Source organism: Apium graveolens, chromosome 4, assembly GCF_009905375.1.
Source record: "Apium graveolens cultivar Ventura chromosome 4, ASM990537v1, whole genome shotgun sequence".
Taxonomy (NCBI): domain Eukaryota; kingdom Viridiplantae; phylum Streptophyta; class Magnoliopsida; order Apiales; family Apiaceae; genus Apium; species Apium graveolens.
The window spans coordinates 251886098-251904286 of record NC_133650.1 but is presented as its reverse complement, the minus strand read 5'-3'; the positions used below and the strand labels follow the sequence as shown (position 1 = coordinate 251904286).

The window sequence follows — 18189 nt, the reverse complement described above, 5'->3', positions numbered from 1 at the left end:
TCACTGGTGCCGCAATGACACGGCTGTAGTACCCCTACAGCTGGTTAACTCGGTATACCATAATCACACTAAGGGTCCAAATAAAAAATATTATTCCTCACAAAATTTAAAATCACTTGTGACAAATAATTCAGATTTCCAAAGCAGAGGGTGTCATAAATAATTTTTGAAAACCATATAAACAGATATTTAAAATTTTCCAAATCAAAATTTTAAACAATTTTCGGAAGTCAAAATGATCAAACAATATTAAAGGAGCAAATAAAATAATGAATTGAACAAATATGAGATATTTAATTTCTAAGAGGAGTAGCGCCGAATAAAAAGGAGACAGAATTCGTACCTCAAATATTGCAAATAAAGTAATACCAAAATCTGCAAACGATATGCTAAATTCCTGACCCGCGATCTAAATACAAAATTATAATTTATAGTTCATATACATTTATTTAATAAAATTAATAATTACTGCATCCAGTACTCTAACAAGTATACTAGGAAAAGCAATTGATTACATTTTATTATTTAGTTAATCAATCACTCGGCACCTTAAACCAAGTCATGTTACTATACATAGATAAATAAGGACAAGTCAGGCAACCTAGATTCTATAACCAGAATTTGAATAAATATTATATTAACATGCTAATACAGGAGCCTTGACAATAATAATAATTAACACATGACAATGCTAATCTGACTTGCAAAACCAGAACTCATATACTTAAGATTTCGCCATAACCATATTATTAAGTTCACATAAAATTTACCTAGTACAATAAATATTAATATAATATATTAGATTATAAATATATTACATATCTGGTTTGTGTAAAATCATGACCAAAACAAACTATCAAAATACGTATACATGAATATGTAAATTATGTGGATCAAAATAGTTTGTGAGCGTAATTAATTAAATAAACACAGGGCTATAGATCTGTATGTACCTAATGAGAAAATAGAGGAAAAAGAGTAAACAATCGCTCCGTCGTGGTCTAGTTGGTCTCACCTCTCAGCTCTCCGCGCAACTAGAAATTATTATATTAGGGTTATTCATTAAGTGAGGATTGGCCGGATGAATGTTTAGGTGTTTATATATATAATCATTAGAGGGACCAGAGAATAATAATACAATTAGGGTTATAAACTATTGCATACGATTTTACTTTTATTATAATAATAATTATTATTAAAATAATTCACGTATATTACATATATACCCCCCTTTAAAAAGATTCCGTCCCCGGAATCAAGCGAAACATAATAGCCATACCTAAATCGAATAAATGCGGATATTTATATCTCAGATAGATTCTTCCCAAGTAGCCTCTCTCTTGGAATGATTTTTTCACAAAACTTTAACAAACGGAATGATACTTTTCCTCAAAACTCGCTCCTCTCGAGATAAGATAGCCTCAACTTCCTCCTTACAAGAAAGATTCTCTCTAATCTTATGTAATAAATATTGAACTACGTGCAATGGATAATATTTGTAGCCCCTTAAAACCGACACATGAAGCATATTATGCACATGAGATAGTTGTGGTGGCAACGCAACTCTATAAGACACTTCCCCCACCTTCTCCATAACATCAAAAGGTGCACCATATCTCGGACTAAGCTTTCCTTTCATACCAAAATGCTTCACACCCCTATAAGGAGACACCTTCAAGAACTCACGATCACCTAGCTCAAATCCACGAAACTTTCGATGTTGATCCGCATAACTCTTTTGACGAGATCGAGCTTCCTTTAAACTTTCTTTAACTTTCTCTACCTTCTCATTAGTGATTCTAACCAACTTCGGCCTTTCAATGATTCTCTCACCAACCTCATCCTAACAAGATGGTGCCCTACACCTCCTACCATATAAAGCTTGAAATGGTGGCATACCAATACTCGCGTGCCAACTATTATTGTACGCAAACTCTACCAGATACAAATATTTATCTAATCACATATCGACTCCAAAGCACATGCCCTCAACATATCCTCTAATATCTCAATCATCCTTTTTGATTGTCCATCGGTCTGCGAATGATAAGCTGTACTAAAATTAAGTCTCGTACCCCAAGCTTGTTGGAACCCCTTCGAAAAGCGTGATGTAAACCTCGTATCCCTGTCAGAAACTATCGACACAGGCACACCATGAAATCTAACAATATCTCGCTGAAAAATCTCTGCCAACTCATGAACAAGAGTAGTTTCTCTAATAGGCAAAAAGTGAGCGGACTTAGTAATTTTATCAACCACCACCCATATGACATCATTCTTCTTGAAAGTCCTTGGAAAATGAGTCACAAAATCCATAGTAATATTTTTCCACTTCCAAACTGGAATATCTAGCTGATGCAACAATCCACTAGGCCTCTGATGGTCTATCTTCACTTGTTGACATGTAAGATATTTTCCCATAAATTTAGCTATGTCTCCCTTCACTTCACTCCACCAAACATGCTTCTTCAAATCTCCATACATCTTAGTGGAACCTGGATGAATAGAGAATGAAGAACTATGAGCCTCCTTCAAAATTTCCTCACGAATCATTGTGTCTACGGCCACACATAATTTACTACCCAACCATATCACACCCTCATCGTCAACACGAAAATGTTTTTGCTTGCCACCTGCGTAGATCTTATAGCTTCCAAACCTGTATCATTCTTCTGAGCTTCCTTAACCCTTGCAACAAGATTTGGTTCCACTTTCAAACTTGCAATGCTACCTCCTGACCCTCTAACATACAACTCAACACTCAAGCGCTCCAAATCTAAGATAAGGTATGGCTGAGTAATGAGAGATGCAACACTCCCCAAGTTCTTCCTACTAAGAGCGTCTGCCACTATATTCGCCTTTCCTGGATGGTACTGAATATTAGCATCATAATCCTTAAGAAGTTCAAGCCACCTTCGCTGCCTCGTATTAAGCTCCTTTTGAGTAAAAATGTATTTGAGACTCTTGTGATTAGTTAAGATATCACAAGTCTCTACATACTAATAATGCCTCCAAATATTCAAAGCAAAGACCACAGCCGCTAACTCCATGTCATGGGTAGGATAGTTCACCTCATGGGATTTAAGCTTCCTAGAGGTATAAGAAATCACTTTCCTATGTTGCATAAGAACACACCCCAATCCTCTCTTAGAAGCATCACTATAAACCTGAAAACCTCCACTCCCTGATGGAAACACAAGTATCGGAGCTGACACCAACCTTTTCTTCAACTATTGAAAGATTTCTCACGATCATCATTCCACTCCAACTTAATTCCCTTCCTCGTTAGCTGAGTCAATGGCAAAGCTATGGAAGAGAAACCTTCCATAAAACGCCTACAGTAGCCTGCCAAACCCAAAAAACTCCTCACCTCTGTCACATTGCTTGGTCTCCGCCAATTAGTAATAGCCTCGAATTTCACAGGATCCAACTCAATGCCCCTACCAGACACAATATGCCCCAAGAATGCCACTTCCTCTAACCAGAATTCACACTTTGAAAATTTTGCAAACAACTTCTTCTCCCTCAAACTTTCAAGTACAATACGTAAATGCTCCTTATGTTCCTCTCTACTCCTAGAGTATATCAAGATATCATCGATGAAGACCACCATAAACTTATCCAGATAATCATAAAAGACCCGATTCATCAAATCCATAAATACCGCTGGTGCATTCGTCAACCCAAAGGACATCACGAGAAACTCATAATGACCATAGCGAGTGCGAAATGCAGTCTTCAGAATATCTTCTTCTCTTACTCATAACTGATGGTAACCAGATCTCAAATATATCTTCGAGAAGTACTTCTCCCCTTGTAACTGATCAAACAAATCATCGATGCATGGCAAAGGATACCTGTTTTTGACAGTCACCTTATTCAACTCCCTATAGTCAATGCACAATCTCATGGAACCATCCTTCTTCTTAATAAACAACACGGGAGCGCCCCACGGAAACACACTCGGCCTGATAAATCCCCTATCCAACAACTCTTGCAACTACTCCTTCAATTCTTGCAACTCAAGTGGTGTTATTCGGTAAAGCGCCTTAGAAATAGACTCAGCACCTGGAACAAGTTCAATAGTAAACTCCACCTCTTTATGTGGTGGAAAACCTGGTAGCTCATCAGAGAACACATCTTCATACTCTCTCACAACTGGATAATCCTTGATGCGAGGTTCATCCTTCGATGTATCCTTCACAAAAGTAAGGTAGCCATCATAACCCTTAAATAAAAGTTTACTCGCCTTTAAAGCAGAAATTAATTAAACCTCCCCATTCAGTTGAGACCCTTGGTATACAAATTCTGGTTTATCTGCTTCTCCAACTCATCCGCTTGTACATTCTTGGTGTCATAGATCTCCCTTTTTCCTTGACAATCAATTGTGGCACGATATTTACTCAACCAATCCATGCCCAAGATAATATCAAAGTCATGCATCTTTATCGGAAGCAAGTTAACCTTACAATTTCTATCTCCAACAACTATCGGACACTCTTGATATACATCAGATATAATAAAAGAATTCCCCATCGGGGTAGCAATAGACATATGAGGATATAATACTGAAGGTGCAATGCCAAGATGATGAACAAATGATAAAGACATAATAGAATGGGTCGAACCAGTATCAAATAACACATAACCATCACGTCTACCAACAAGAAGTATTTCTGAAATGGTACTTGAATTAGCTGCTTCCTGATTTACAGTCAATGTAAACACTCTTGCCGTAGGATTCTACTGACTGCCACTGCCACTGCCACTACCAGCTCCTCCACCACCAGTGTTGCGTGACACTGTACAATCCCTTTCCCTATGGGACATGCTACCACACAAGAAACAAGCCCCAGTCTGTCTATAACAAGATCTACCTGGATGATGTCCACCACATGTAGCACAAGGAGCCACTGGAATCATATTGGGGTTTCCCCCATACACTGAGTAACGGCTCTGCCCCTGTTAACGATTTTGCCACAGCCTAGGCTGCTTCTGTCGTTGAAACTGTTGATTTTGATTCTGACCAACTTACTGATTCTGGACATGGAATGACTGACCACCCCTATTCTGATTCTGTATACGCCATTGTCCCCACTGACCACTCTGACCTCCATACCACTGTCTACCCTGTGCAAAACCCCGATCATCCCTAGTCCTCTTACTACCATTGGTAGACCTGGAAGTCCTAAAATCTATGCGCTCTTTCTCAACATCTTTTGCCACATCAGCCACCTCTGCCACATTATCAAATTTAAAAGAAATTATGGAACCCCTCAGATAAGACTTCAACCCCCATTTCAATTTATCAGCCATGGATGGGGAGCTGAGCCAAGACTTGGTCTTGCAATCACTTCCGGGTTCGTGTTCGCAGTTTGTGGTGAACTTTCACATGAATAAGCTGGATATCAGCCTGGCTGAACTCCACAACATGTTGAAGACTGCGGAATCGAATTTTCCCCCTAAGAAGAGTTCTGTTCTTCTAATTGGTGAAGGTTCCAATCCTAAGATAAGGAAGAGGAACCCTTCCAAGAAGAAGAAAGTAGGTGAAGAAAAGCCGGTTCCACCAAAAGCTGAAGACCCCAAGAGCAAAGTTGTTTGCTTTCACTGTAACAAGGTGGGGCACTGGAAGAGGAACTGTAAGGTTTACCTTGCAGAGTTGAAGAAGAAGAAGGGGAGTGAGACTACCGCTTCTGATTCAGGTTTGTTCATGATAGAAATGAATATGTCATTAAGTCAAATTTCTACTTGGGTATTAGATACCGCCTGTGGTTCTTACATCTGTAATTCGTTACAGGGACTAAGGAGAAGTAGGACTCTTGAGGAAGAGGAGGTGATTCTACTGATGGGAAATGGAGCAAGAGTTGCTGCTGAAGATGTAGGATCATTTCATTTACATATGCCTACGGGCAAGACTATTGTTTGAAATAATTGTTATTTTGTTTCCTCGATTGTAAGGAATATTGTTTCTATTCCTATGTTGGATTTGGATAGTTTTTCATTTTATTATTAAGAATAATGAATGTTCTATCCTTAGAGATAATATTCTTTATTGACGTGGTATTTTAAATAATGGTCTGTATGTATGTGACATAATTTACTTCAGATTGAACAAACTAATAAAAGAAAAGGGATGATGAAAATCTCACTTTCTTTTGGCACTGCAGACTTGGTCATATTAGTGAAAATAGACTGCGGACATTGCATAAGGAAGGGTTAGTTGACCCCTTTTGATTTTGAATCATATCCTACATGCGAGTCTTGTCTATTGGGTAAAATGACCAAATCTCCATTTAGTGGATATGGAGAGAATGCTGCAGATTTGCTAGGATTTGTACACACATATGTATGTGGACCAATGTCTACGCAAGCCATGGGTGGATTTTCATACTTCATTACTTTCATAGATGATAGATCTAGATTCGGATATGTGTTTGATGAAACACAAGTCTGATGCCTTTGAAAAGTTCAAAGAGTATAAGTATGAAGTGGAGAAACAAACCAAAATGGTATTATAACTCTTCGATCAGATCGAGGTGGTGAATTCTTGAATGGAGAGTTTCTAGATTATCTCAAATAAAAGGGTATAGTCTCCCAGTGGACTCCTCCAGATTGGTATCTGAAAGGAGAAATCGAACTTTGTTAGACATGGTTCGGTCCATGATGAGCTATGCGAGTCTTCCAGTATTCTTATGGGGTTATGCATTGGAAACCTCAGCATATTTACTGAATAAGGTACCTTCCAAATCTATTCCTCAAACTCTGTATGAGATATGGAAAGAAAGGAAACCGAGTCTTAAACACGTTAAGATTTGGGGATGTCCAGCTTATGTCAAGAAAGTTGATCCAGATAAGCTGGAATCTCGATCCGTAAAATGTAGTTTTGTGGGATATCCTAAAGAGACTTTAGGGTATTACTTTTACACCGATCATCGGGTGTTTGTCTCCAGACATGCTACCTTCTTGGAAAAGGAGTTTATCCTTGAAGGAAATAGTGGGAGCAAAATTGAACTTGATGAAGTTCAAGAAGCACAAACTACTACGAATCAAGTGGAAACACCTGTTCAGACTGAACAACCTTCTGTGGAACAGCCCATTCGTAGGTTAGAGAGAGTGTCTCGCCAACCTGAGAGGTATTATGGCCTTGTCATTGAGAATGACAATGAGTTGTCAATCATTGATGATGACGACCCTATGACCTATAATGAGGCTATGAGTAGTGTTGACTCAGAGAAATGGCAAAGTGCCATGAAATCCGAAATAGAATCTATGTATACGGTATACAAAAGAAATATTAGAGCAGATGGCCAGGTGGAGACCTTTAAAGCCAGGCTTGTGGCAAAAGGATTCAAACAAAGGCAATGGATTGACTTTGATGAAACCTTTTACCTGTAGCCCTGTTAAAATCAGTTCGGATTTTGCTTGTGATTGCTGCTTACTACGACTATGAGATCTGGCAAATGGCCAGATGGTTTTCTTTCCAAGGGAAATAAAAACCTAGTGTGTGTAAGCTGCTGCGAACCATATGTGGTTTAAAGCAAGCTTCTCGTAGATGGAACATCCGTTTTGATGAGACAATCAAAGAGTTTGGTTTTATCAAAAACGTAGATGAACCATGTGTCTACAAAAGGGTTAGTGGGAGCGCGGTAACATTTCTTGTATTATATTGAAAGAGAGTTGACACACATAATAACATAGCAGACCCACTCACAAAGCCACTTTCTGAAAGTCACTTTAATCGTCATAAAGACAGGATGGGTATTAGATACCAAAGTGATTGGCTTTAGTACAAGTGGGAGATTGAAAGAGATATGTCCTAAGTCCAATCAGTATGAGGATTTAGGAATAACTTTTATGTAATCTGTTTTGATTTCATTTATAATTAATAAAAGACTTGTTTTGTTTTTTTATTACGGGCTCTATCTATTTAAATGTTTAAATAAGATATACCATAGTTTAGAGTAAAGCTTTTTATGGATTATGATGAGATCATAATAGTGAGACCTAAAAGATGATAACTCTAAACTTAAATAGTTCCCGGTCATAGGATTACTAACTGGTAATTAATAATCCGCAAAGATTGGTACATACTATGCTTGCTCCCTTCAGGAGGATGTTTGTTCTCATAGGCATTTGTGTGGTGACACTATAGCTAGTATGTAGGTGCTTATTATAGAATAAGTTCACTGAACATGACTCGCACAGCTGAACAACTGATGGAGTTCACTCACGTGTCAACAGTTGTTCACATAGTGATAGTTGTACAAGTATCCTTAGACTTGAGGTCATCATAGTCATCTTGTGTACACTGAATTATGCTTTGGTTTAGTTCTTAGTCTCCAGGGACAATTATTAGGGCTCTACTGGGTATAGGAATTTGTACACGAAGATAGTGTATGATCAATAAAGGATCTAAGGAGTTTCTAATTTACATAGAACTGAGCATAGTGAATGGGAAAGCAAATGATTAAATTAGATAGGCTTGACACAAGATCCATGCCTTGTATTTAATCAGGACATTGGAGGGTAGAAGGAGTTAATTTTATGGTAACTATTCACTGAATAGGTTCTTGGTATTCTAAGCAGTGAATTCATATTATCCGGATAGTCGCGATATGTTGAGAAGCATCACTCACTATGTAGAATAAATATAATTAATCAGTTAATTATATTTAGTGAATTTTAATATTCATATAAATAATTAATAATAGTTTATTATTATTTATTTCTACTACCGGCATAATTTTGAACCTACAGGGTCACACCATAAAAGAATATTTTCTTTGATGAAAAATGAGAGAGAGAATTATTTTCTAAATAGTTAAGAAAAAGATATAATGATTAAAATAGTTTTAATTATTATTAAAGCATTTTATGAAGATAAAATGTTGGGGTTAATATATATAAAGATATATTATAAAACCCTAGGAGAGTCCTATAAATAGAATGAGATGGATGGCTCATAAAATACATAACACACAATTTTGGTTTTGTGAAAACCCTAGCCTCCATCTTCTTCTTCTCTCTCTCTCTCCCAAAACTCCATTTTTATAAAAGCTTAGTTTTATAAAAAGGTTAATCGAAGCGGATCATTCTTGGTGGATACCGGTAGAGTGCTTCACACACTGAGGAGCAACTGCTAGCACTCCAATCATTATAAAGCTTCGATTCACGAGGTATGATTTCGATTCCTCAGTTTTTCCCTTTTATACGTTTTTCTATATGTGCGGTATATGGTTTTTACGGAATAAATGTTTTTTCGCGCTTCCGCTCATCCGTAAATTCCTTCATTGGCATCAGAGCCAGGTTCTGCATATAGAGATTCATATAAAAATTTCAGATTTTTTAATGCATGTATGGATTTGTTATGATTTTTGCAAGTTTATTTGGATTTAATTATGAATTAATTCGAAATAATTTTTGCATGAGATTTTGACTACTGATCTGGATTCTATAAGTGTTGTAGATCATCTAGGTATTTTTTTCATAATTTTGTGATGTGTAGATTATTTGTTATGAATTTTTTAAAAATTGTTTTAATTAAAATTCATGAAATAATTATGCATATGAATAATTATGATTAAAATTTGCACAAGGATCCATGGCTAATTTGGTATTTTTCTGCTACTCCCTGATTTAAGAAATCATATTATTTTGATTTTTATTCATTTATTAATTAAATGTTAATTAATTTATTAATAATAAGATTAAAATAATAACATATTAATAAAGAGTTATTAATATGGGAGTACAGGAAAGGGGGAGTTACTTCTATTCTTTTGTAACAACAAGAAAGACCAACAGACACGGCAGGAAGAAGAAACAAAAAAAATAAAAAAAAATAAAAACCTGCTATCGATTGCTGCAGGCGCGTGCAGCGCACGCAGGGTGGGGGGTGTGTTGCGCATTCCGTGAATGCATTACACACTGTTGCGCATTTACGGAATGCGTTACACACGTAAATGGCTCAACAGTGTTGTAACGCATTACGTGAATGCGTTATAGACCTTGTAACGCATTACTGTAATGCGTTACAGCCCATCTGTTTTTTTTTTAAAATTTGATTTTTGGGAGTTTCGTAACTCCGTTTTGGGCGTGCAATATATCGTTGGATTCATTTTTCCGAGATGGATCTAATGGAGTGGTCGAATATTTTTTATATAAAAGTTTTGAACTGTTTATATTCCCGAAAGTGTTTTAAAGCATGTTTTAATTGTTTTAATTGCTTTTAAATGCTATAATAAATCCATACATCATTATATCAATGTGTGACATGATATTACTTGCATGCTTACTTGTTTTTATTTATTTTTATATATGAGATATATGTCTGTGTTTACCATGCGATGATAGATTTAGGTGAACTTAAATTAATATAAGGCGTGCTCTAGAAAATCTAGAATAGAAATCATTTCTTGCCTTGACAATAATATTATGAATACAATCATGAGATTCTTGTGTTTATGAAACACGTAATTAAATTTGAATTTTCAATTTTGAGAGAAAGGATGATTCTGTCAACAACAGATTTCTATCTGTAAGAAAGTGTTATTAAGTGACGCCTCTTGACAATGCTCCACCCGATCTGGGAATCATCTGATTATCGATTATTATATTTGAAATATTTAATTTAAAAGGAGGAATCTCTTTATAATATGATTATGATTGTAATGTAATATAATCCCTCTAAAATTAAATAATATCAAGTAGTAATTGGCCAATGACACAACGGGCTTGTGTCGGTCATAGCCTTCTAACATGATAGAAAGTGGATCTTATATTTTAAATCATTGTCGTTTCGTGCTACAGCCGAGGGCTTTGATTTCGAAATAAGAAATACTTGTCTATTACATAGAGATGTGTACATTAAATTAGAATCTAAAGGTCGTTACGTGCCACAGCCGTGGGCCGTTGGAGACTGATTCAATTGTACGGAATGTTGGGTTAGACTTGACTTAGAATATTGAGTTTGTCGTGCCACAGCCGTGACTCAAGTATTCAAGAGGCTAAAGTTTGATTAGGGAATAATATAAATGTAACTGATAAAAGTTGTCTGCCTATTGAACATCACATGACGTTTCGTGCCACAGCCGAGGTTGTGTGATGGAATGTAGGATCCCTATTCCCACTAGCATTATGAATGCTTAATTTTTCACGTAGGGGGTTGAATAAATTAGATAAACTAGTGGGAGCCACTTATGAATAAAGACCCGATTCATATAGTGTTTTGAAATGAAATTGAATATTTGTTAAGTGTTGTTATGTGTTTATCATTCACAGATTTACTATATTCGTTATGTCTTCTGCACTATCACTCCGGAGTATACTAGATGCTCACAAGTTGACTGGTCCTAATTTTGCTGACTGGCTTCGAAACTTGAGAATTGTTCTCAGGGTGGAGAAGCTGGAATATGTGCTTGACTCACCTAAGCCTACTGAACCTGCTAACGATTCACATAATGATGAACATGTTGTGTATCGTAAGTGGATAGATGATGCAAATGTTGCTCAATGCATCATGCTAGCTTCCATGAACATTGAGCTACAGAAGCAGCATGAGCATATGGATGCTCACACTATCCTTATGCATCTACAAGAGTTGTATAATGTGGCAGGGATGACAGCTCGATATGAGATATCGAAGGAGCTGTTCGGTTGTAGGATGTCTGAGGGATCATTCGTGAATGACCATGTACTTAAGATGATCAATTTGATTGAACGTCTTGGACAACTTGGTTTTGCCATGGATGGGGAGCTGAGCCAAGACTTGGTCTTGCAATCACTTCCGGGTTCGTTTTCACAGTTTGTTGTGAACTTTCACATGAATAAGCTGGATGTCAGCCTGGCTGAACTCCACAACATGTTGAAGACTGCGGAATCGAATTTTCCCCCTAAGAAGAGTTCTGTTCTTCTAATTGGTGAAGGTTCCAATCCTAAGATAAGGAAGAGGAACCCTTCCAAGAAGAAGAAAGTAGGTGAAGAAAAGCCGGTTCCACCAAAAGCTGAAGACCCCAAGAGCAAAGTTGTTTGCTTTCACTGTAACAAGGTGGGGCACTGGAAGAGGAACTGCAAGGTTTACCTTGCAGAGTTGAAGAAGAAGAAGGGGAGTGAGACTACCGCTTCTGATTCAGGTTTGTTCATGATATAAATGAATATGTCATTAAGTCAAATTTCTACTTGGGTATTAGATACCGCCTGTGGTTCTTGCATCTGCAATTCGTTGCAGGGACTAAGGAGAAGTAGGACTCTTGAGGAAGAGGAGGTGATTCTACTGATGGGAAATGCAGCAAGAGTTGCTGCTGAAGATGTAGGATCATTTCATTTATATATGCCTACGGGCAAGACTATTGTTTGAAATAATTGTTATTTTGTTTCCTCGATTGTAAGGAATATTGTTTCTATTCATATGTTGGATTTCGATGGTTTTTCATTTTATTATTAAGAATAATGAATGTTCTATCCTTAGAGATAATATTCTTTATTGACGTGGTATTTTAAATAATGGTCTGTATGTATGTGACATAATTTACTTCAGATTGAACAAACTAATAAAAGAAAAGGGATGATGAAAATCTCACTTTCTTTTGGTACTGCAGACTTGGTCATATTAGTGAAAATAGACTGCGGACATTGCATAAGGAAGGGTTACTTGACCCCTTTTGATTTTGAATCATATCCTACATGCGAGTCTTGTCTATTGGGTAAAATGACCAAATCTCCATTTAGTGGACATGGAGAGAGTGTTGCAGATTTGCTAGGATTGGTACACACATATGTATGTGGACCAATGTCTACGCAAGCCATGGGTGGATTTTCATACTTCATTACTTTCATAGATGATAGATCTAGATTCGGATATGTGTTTGATGAAACACAAGTTTGATGCCTTTGAAAAGTTCAAAGAGTATAAGTATGAAGTGGAGAAACAAACCAAAATGGTATTATAACTCTTCGATCAGATCGAGGTGGTGAATAATTGAATGGAGAGTTTCTAGATTATCTCAAATAAAAGGGTATAGTCTCCCAGTGGGCTCCTCCAGATTGGTATCTGAAAGGAGAAATCGAACTTTGTTAGACATGGTTCGGTCCATGAAGAGCTATGCGAATCTTCCAGTATTCTTATGGGGTTATGCATTGGAAACCTCAGCATATTTACTGAATAAGGTGCCTTCCAAATCTGTTCCTCAAACTCCGTATGAGATATGGAAAGAAAGGAAACCGAGTCTTAAACACGTTAAGATTTGGGGATGTCCAGCTTATGTCAAGAAAGTTGACCCAGATATGCTGGAATCTCGATCCGTAAAATGAAGTTTTGTGGGATATCCTAAAGAGACTTTAGGGTATTACTTTTATACCGATCATCGGGTGTTTGTCTCCAGACGTGCTACCTTCTTGGAAAAGGAGTTTATCCTTAAAGGAAATAGTTGGAGCAAAATTGAACTTGATGAAGTTCAAGAAGCACAAACTACTACGAATCAAGTGGAAACACCTGTTCAGACTGAACAACCTTCTGTGGAACAGCCCATTCGTAGGTTAGAGAGAGTGTCTCGCCAACCTGAGAGGTATTATGGCCTTGTCATTGAGAATGACAATGAGTTGTCAATCATTGATGATGACGACCCTATGACCTACAATGAGGCTATGAGTAGTGTTGACTCAGAGAAATGGCAAAGTGCCATGAAATCCGAAATGGAATCTATGTATACGGTATACAAAAGAAAGATTAGAGAAGATGGTCAGGTGGAGACCTTTAAAGCCAGGCTTGTGGCAAAAGGATTCAAACAAAGGCAATGGATTGACTTTGATGAAACCTTTTACCTGTAGCCCTGTTAAAATTAGTTCGGATTTTGCTTGTGATTGCTGCTTACTACGACTATGAGATCTGGCAAATGGCCATATGGTTTTCTTTCCAAGCGAAATGAAAACCTAGTGTGTGTAAGCTGTTGCGAACCATATGTAGTTTAAAGCAAGCTTCTCGTAGATGGAACATCCATTTTGATGAGACAATCAAAGAGTTTGGTTTTATCAAAAACGTAGATGAACCATGTGTCTACAAAAGGGTTAGTGGGAGCGCGGTAACATTTCTTGTATTATATTGAAAGAGAGTTGACACACATAATAACATAGCAGACCCACTCACAAAACCACTTTCTGAAAGTCACTTTGATCATCATAAAGACAGGATGGGTATTAGATACCAAAGTGATTGGCTTTAGTACAAGTGGGAGATTGAAAGAGATATGTCCTAAGTCCAATCAGTATGAGGATTTAGGAATAACTTTTATGTAATCTGTTTTGATTTCATTGATAATTAATAAAAGACTTGTTTTGTTTTTTATTACGGGCTCTATCTATTTAAATGTTTAAATAAGATATACCATAGTTTAGAGTAAATCTTTTTATCGATTATGATGAGATCATAATAGTGAGACCTAAAAGATGATAACTCTAAACTTAAATAGTTCCCGGTCATAGGATTACTAACTGGTAATTAATAATCCGCAAAGATTGGTACATACTATGCTTGCTCCCTTCAGGAGGATGTCTGTTCTCATAGGCATTTGTGTGGTGACACTATAGCTAGTATAGGGGTGCTTATTATAGAATAAGTTCACTGAACATGACTCGCACAGCTGAACAACTGATGGAGTTCACTCACGTGTTAGCAGTTGTTCACATAGTGATAGTTGTACAAGTATCCTTAGACTTGAGGTCATCATAGTCATCTTGTGTACACTGAACTTGTAAGTCATATGTCATAGGCCTATTTGTATATTCGAGGATTCAACTCAACTCAAATAAGAATGTAATAAGTAAATAGTGGATCGACCGTTAGAGAGATCTCGCAAAGTAATATCTGTCAAAGGATTCAGAAACAAGGTTCATCTACAGACTTGAGGAGTTAATTCACTGGAAGAAGTTCAAGAAGTTGATCATGCCTCAGTGATATAAATCAAGATCGTGGATTTAATCAAGTGACAGAGATCTCGTCAGAGTATCATTAATTACAAGGATTTAATCTGAAGAAAATCAAAGTGTCAAAGTCAAGACATGAAGAAACGTCACGGAAGTTAGTCACTCATGAACCAGACAGTACATCGAGTGTCAACATTGAAGTGGTGGAATTGATTCATAATTTTCAGTGATTTTCAGAAGATTTGCAGAAGAATGGTTGCTGCTCAAGACTAGAATTAATTCTCTATTAATTAATTAAGTCATCTAATTTAATTAAGAAAATAAATTATATCTGCGAAGAATAATTTATTTATTAATTGAATTAATTGATTAATTAATTCTGAATTAATTTTAGGAATTTTCAGAATTTAAATTGGATTAACATCTGCATTAAATCAGCAAGACAATTGAAAATGAACTAGCATGACAATCAGGATTGTCATACCGATTGTCATGCTAGGCCATTTTCAATAGTCTCACCGAAAGTTACACTAGGAGAAGGATTGTCTTGCTAGTTCATTCTGATTGTCATGCTAGTTCATTCAGATTGTCTTGCTAGTTCTAAGGATAGTCCTACCGATTGTCTTGCTGAGCTCAGGATTGTCTTGCCAGGTCAATTCTATTCTGTTGATTAAAAAGAAGCAGACAAGCAGCAGTCAGAACACTACAACTCAATCATCCAACATACAGAACCCGAGAACAAAAGAAAAAGAAGCAGAACAATATTACATTCTTCTCTGCAAACTTCAAGATCAATTTCTAGATTGTAAAGTTAAATCCAATCAACTAGAAATCTTTATCTTGTTCTTGTGTAACAATCTAGCGGATCAAAATCCCTAGAACTTAATCTCAAATCGCGTTTAGCATTTGATTCTAATTATTGCAAAAATAGAAAAAGTTCATGTCGAATTTATTCTAGATTTGTGATAATTGATTTGAGATTAATACCTTGTAATCGATACAGTTGTTGTAACACCTTTCAAGTTTAATAATATTTTTATTTAACTTGAATTTTGTTTCACATTTTTTATTCCGCATTTAATTCGATTATTCGGTACTGTTTGTATTCAACCCCCCCTTCTACAAACACATTGGGACCTAACAATTGGTATCAGAGCCTTCTGATTAACGAACAAATCAAGATCCTAGACTTTTGTGATTTTTCAACTCCTTGAATTTTTATTTATTCAAAAATTCACAATGACTTCACATAAAGTTGGAACCGTTAAAATTCCACAATTTGATAAAGAGAATTATATCATGTGGAAGAAGAAGATGCTATTATTCTTACAAGTTGCAAATCCCAAATATTCAAACTTGTTAAAGAAGGGTATAAAAACTCCGATGTTATTGAACCGGAGGTAATAATAGATGGTGTGGTGACTACTGAAGCTAGAACCTATCCAAAAGAGCCTGAAGATTTTACTCCTGCTGAGAAGGAAGAAGCCTCCTTGGATGCCAGCCTTCAATTAATATTAATTGATTCCCTTGATCCCTTGATGAACAGACATGTGATGAACTGTAAAAATTCCAAACACATGTGGGAAACTATTGAGGTGATTAATGAAGGCACAGAGGAAGTTAGGGAGAACAAGTTGGAAATCCTAACCTCTGAATATGAACATTTCAAATCAAATCCAGGAGAAGGAATTACTGAAGTGTTTGAGAGGTACAATGCGTTGATCAACAACCTGAACATCAATGGAAAGTATTATTCAATCAGGGAGGTCAACAAAAAGTTCCTTTTAACACTACCAGCTCATCTTGAACATAGAATCACTGCCATTAGAGAAGCTAGAGATCTGAGTGAGATTTCTTTGGACAGGCTCTATGGAGTGTTAAAAACCTATGAGTTGGAGCAGATTCAACAAAAGGAAGTCTACGGGAAGGATAGAATGGTCAGCACATCTACTGCACTTGTAGCTGAAGGTCAACAACAACAACAATCTCAACCGTTAGAAAGAATGGTACAGTTTTCCAAGGGTGAGGAAAATGAGTTAGTAGCAGAATATGATCCTCCTACTACAAATCAATCAAGTGATGATTTTTATTCCTTGGAAGAGCTGGAGCAATTGGAAGATGAATCAATGGCCCAAATTGTCAAGAGATTCTCCCATGTCAGATTCAGGAGGAATCCCAAGCTTAAGTACAAGTCCAACTACAACAAATTCCAGAAAGGTGGATCTTCATCCTCTAACACCAGCAGTGGTGGGTACAAAACAGGGATGGTTGATCGAAGCACCATTAGATGCTATAACTGCAATGAGTTGGGACACTTTGCCACAGAATGTAGGAAGCCAAAGCAAGTAAGAAAGAACTCTGAAAGGGCTTATCTGGCAAAGGGAAGAAGCTGGGATGATACTGACAGTGAAGATGAAGATGAAGGAAATCTTGCTCTTATGGCTGTTGATGGAAAAGCTTCATCGTCAAGAATAGAGGTAAAACTTTCTGATGCTGAAATGGTTTATCATCTAAGAGGTAACTTAGATTGTGCACGTCGTGATAATGAACTGTTAAGTTTACAGATCACGGACCTTGAGAAAGAGGTCAATGAATTAAGACTTGTGCACATTAATCAAGACAAATTAAAAGAACAGGTATCTTTTCTAGAGAATAGAGTTGACTGTTATAGAAAACTCGAAACTATTCTCAAAGACAAGATCACCGGTCTTGAGACTAAGGTTAGTGCCTACTTCAATTCTTGTTCGAAGGCTAAAGAGTTCTACAGTAAGCAAGCTGTTAATCAAACATCTGGAATAGGTTATGATTACAATGCTGCTATTGGAGAATTAGGCATAAACTCCCCTCCTCATGTCTGTGCTAAAGGGAGGGAAGTACCACATGTGCTTAAGGGTGTTGATGAACCCCTCTATAAAGCATCAATTGCTGAACCATTTGATGCGACCTCTTCTGTTATTCAAGAAGAAATACGTGCTGAGGATCATGCTAATGAGAAGATTGTTTCCAAGTCAAGTGAGTCGAAAGTTCCAGTCAAAGTTGTGAAAGCAACTGAGACTAACTCAGACACACATGAGTTGGATAACAATAATGCCATGTCTACCATGCATAAATTGCCTGCTGTTAATCACTCTCATAAAGCATGTGGTGTTTCTAATTGTATGTCTTGTGATTTTAATATGATGTATGCTTATTTTAATGGTAAGCATGTGTCTAATGATAAGACTACTCCTCGTCAGCATGTGAATAACAAGAAGCATGATAGGTCTAAGACTG

At 36.8% G+C, this 18189-nt stretch overlaps 1 protein-coding gene across 1 annotated transcript; it reads right to left on the bottom strand.

The window, feature by feature from the left end:
- Positions 1–1354: 1354 nt before the first annotated feature.
- LOC141719510 (uncharacterized) lies at positions 1355–5316 on the bottom strand. Its single transcript, XM_074521889.1, has 9 exons — positions 5061–5316; positions 4752–4831; positions 4345–4704; positions 4005–4198; positions 3250–3575; positions 2660–2776; positions 2483–2558; positions 1987–2215; positions 1355–1843 (listed from the first exon to the last, which is right to left on the bottom strand). Exons 1-9 carry the CDS (start codon positions 5314–5316, stop codon positions 1355–1357), a joined length of 2127 nt encoding a protein of 708 aa, XP_074377990.1.
- Between the last annotated feature and the right edge of the window lie 12873 nt (positions 5317–18189).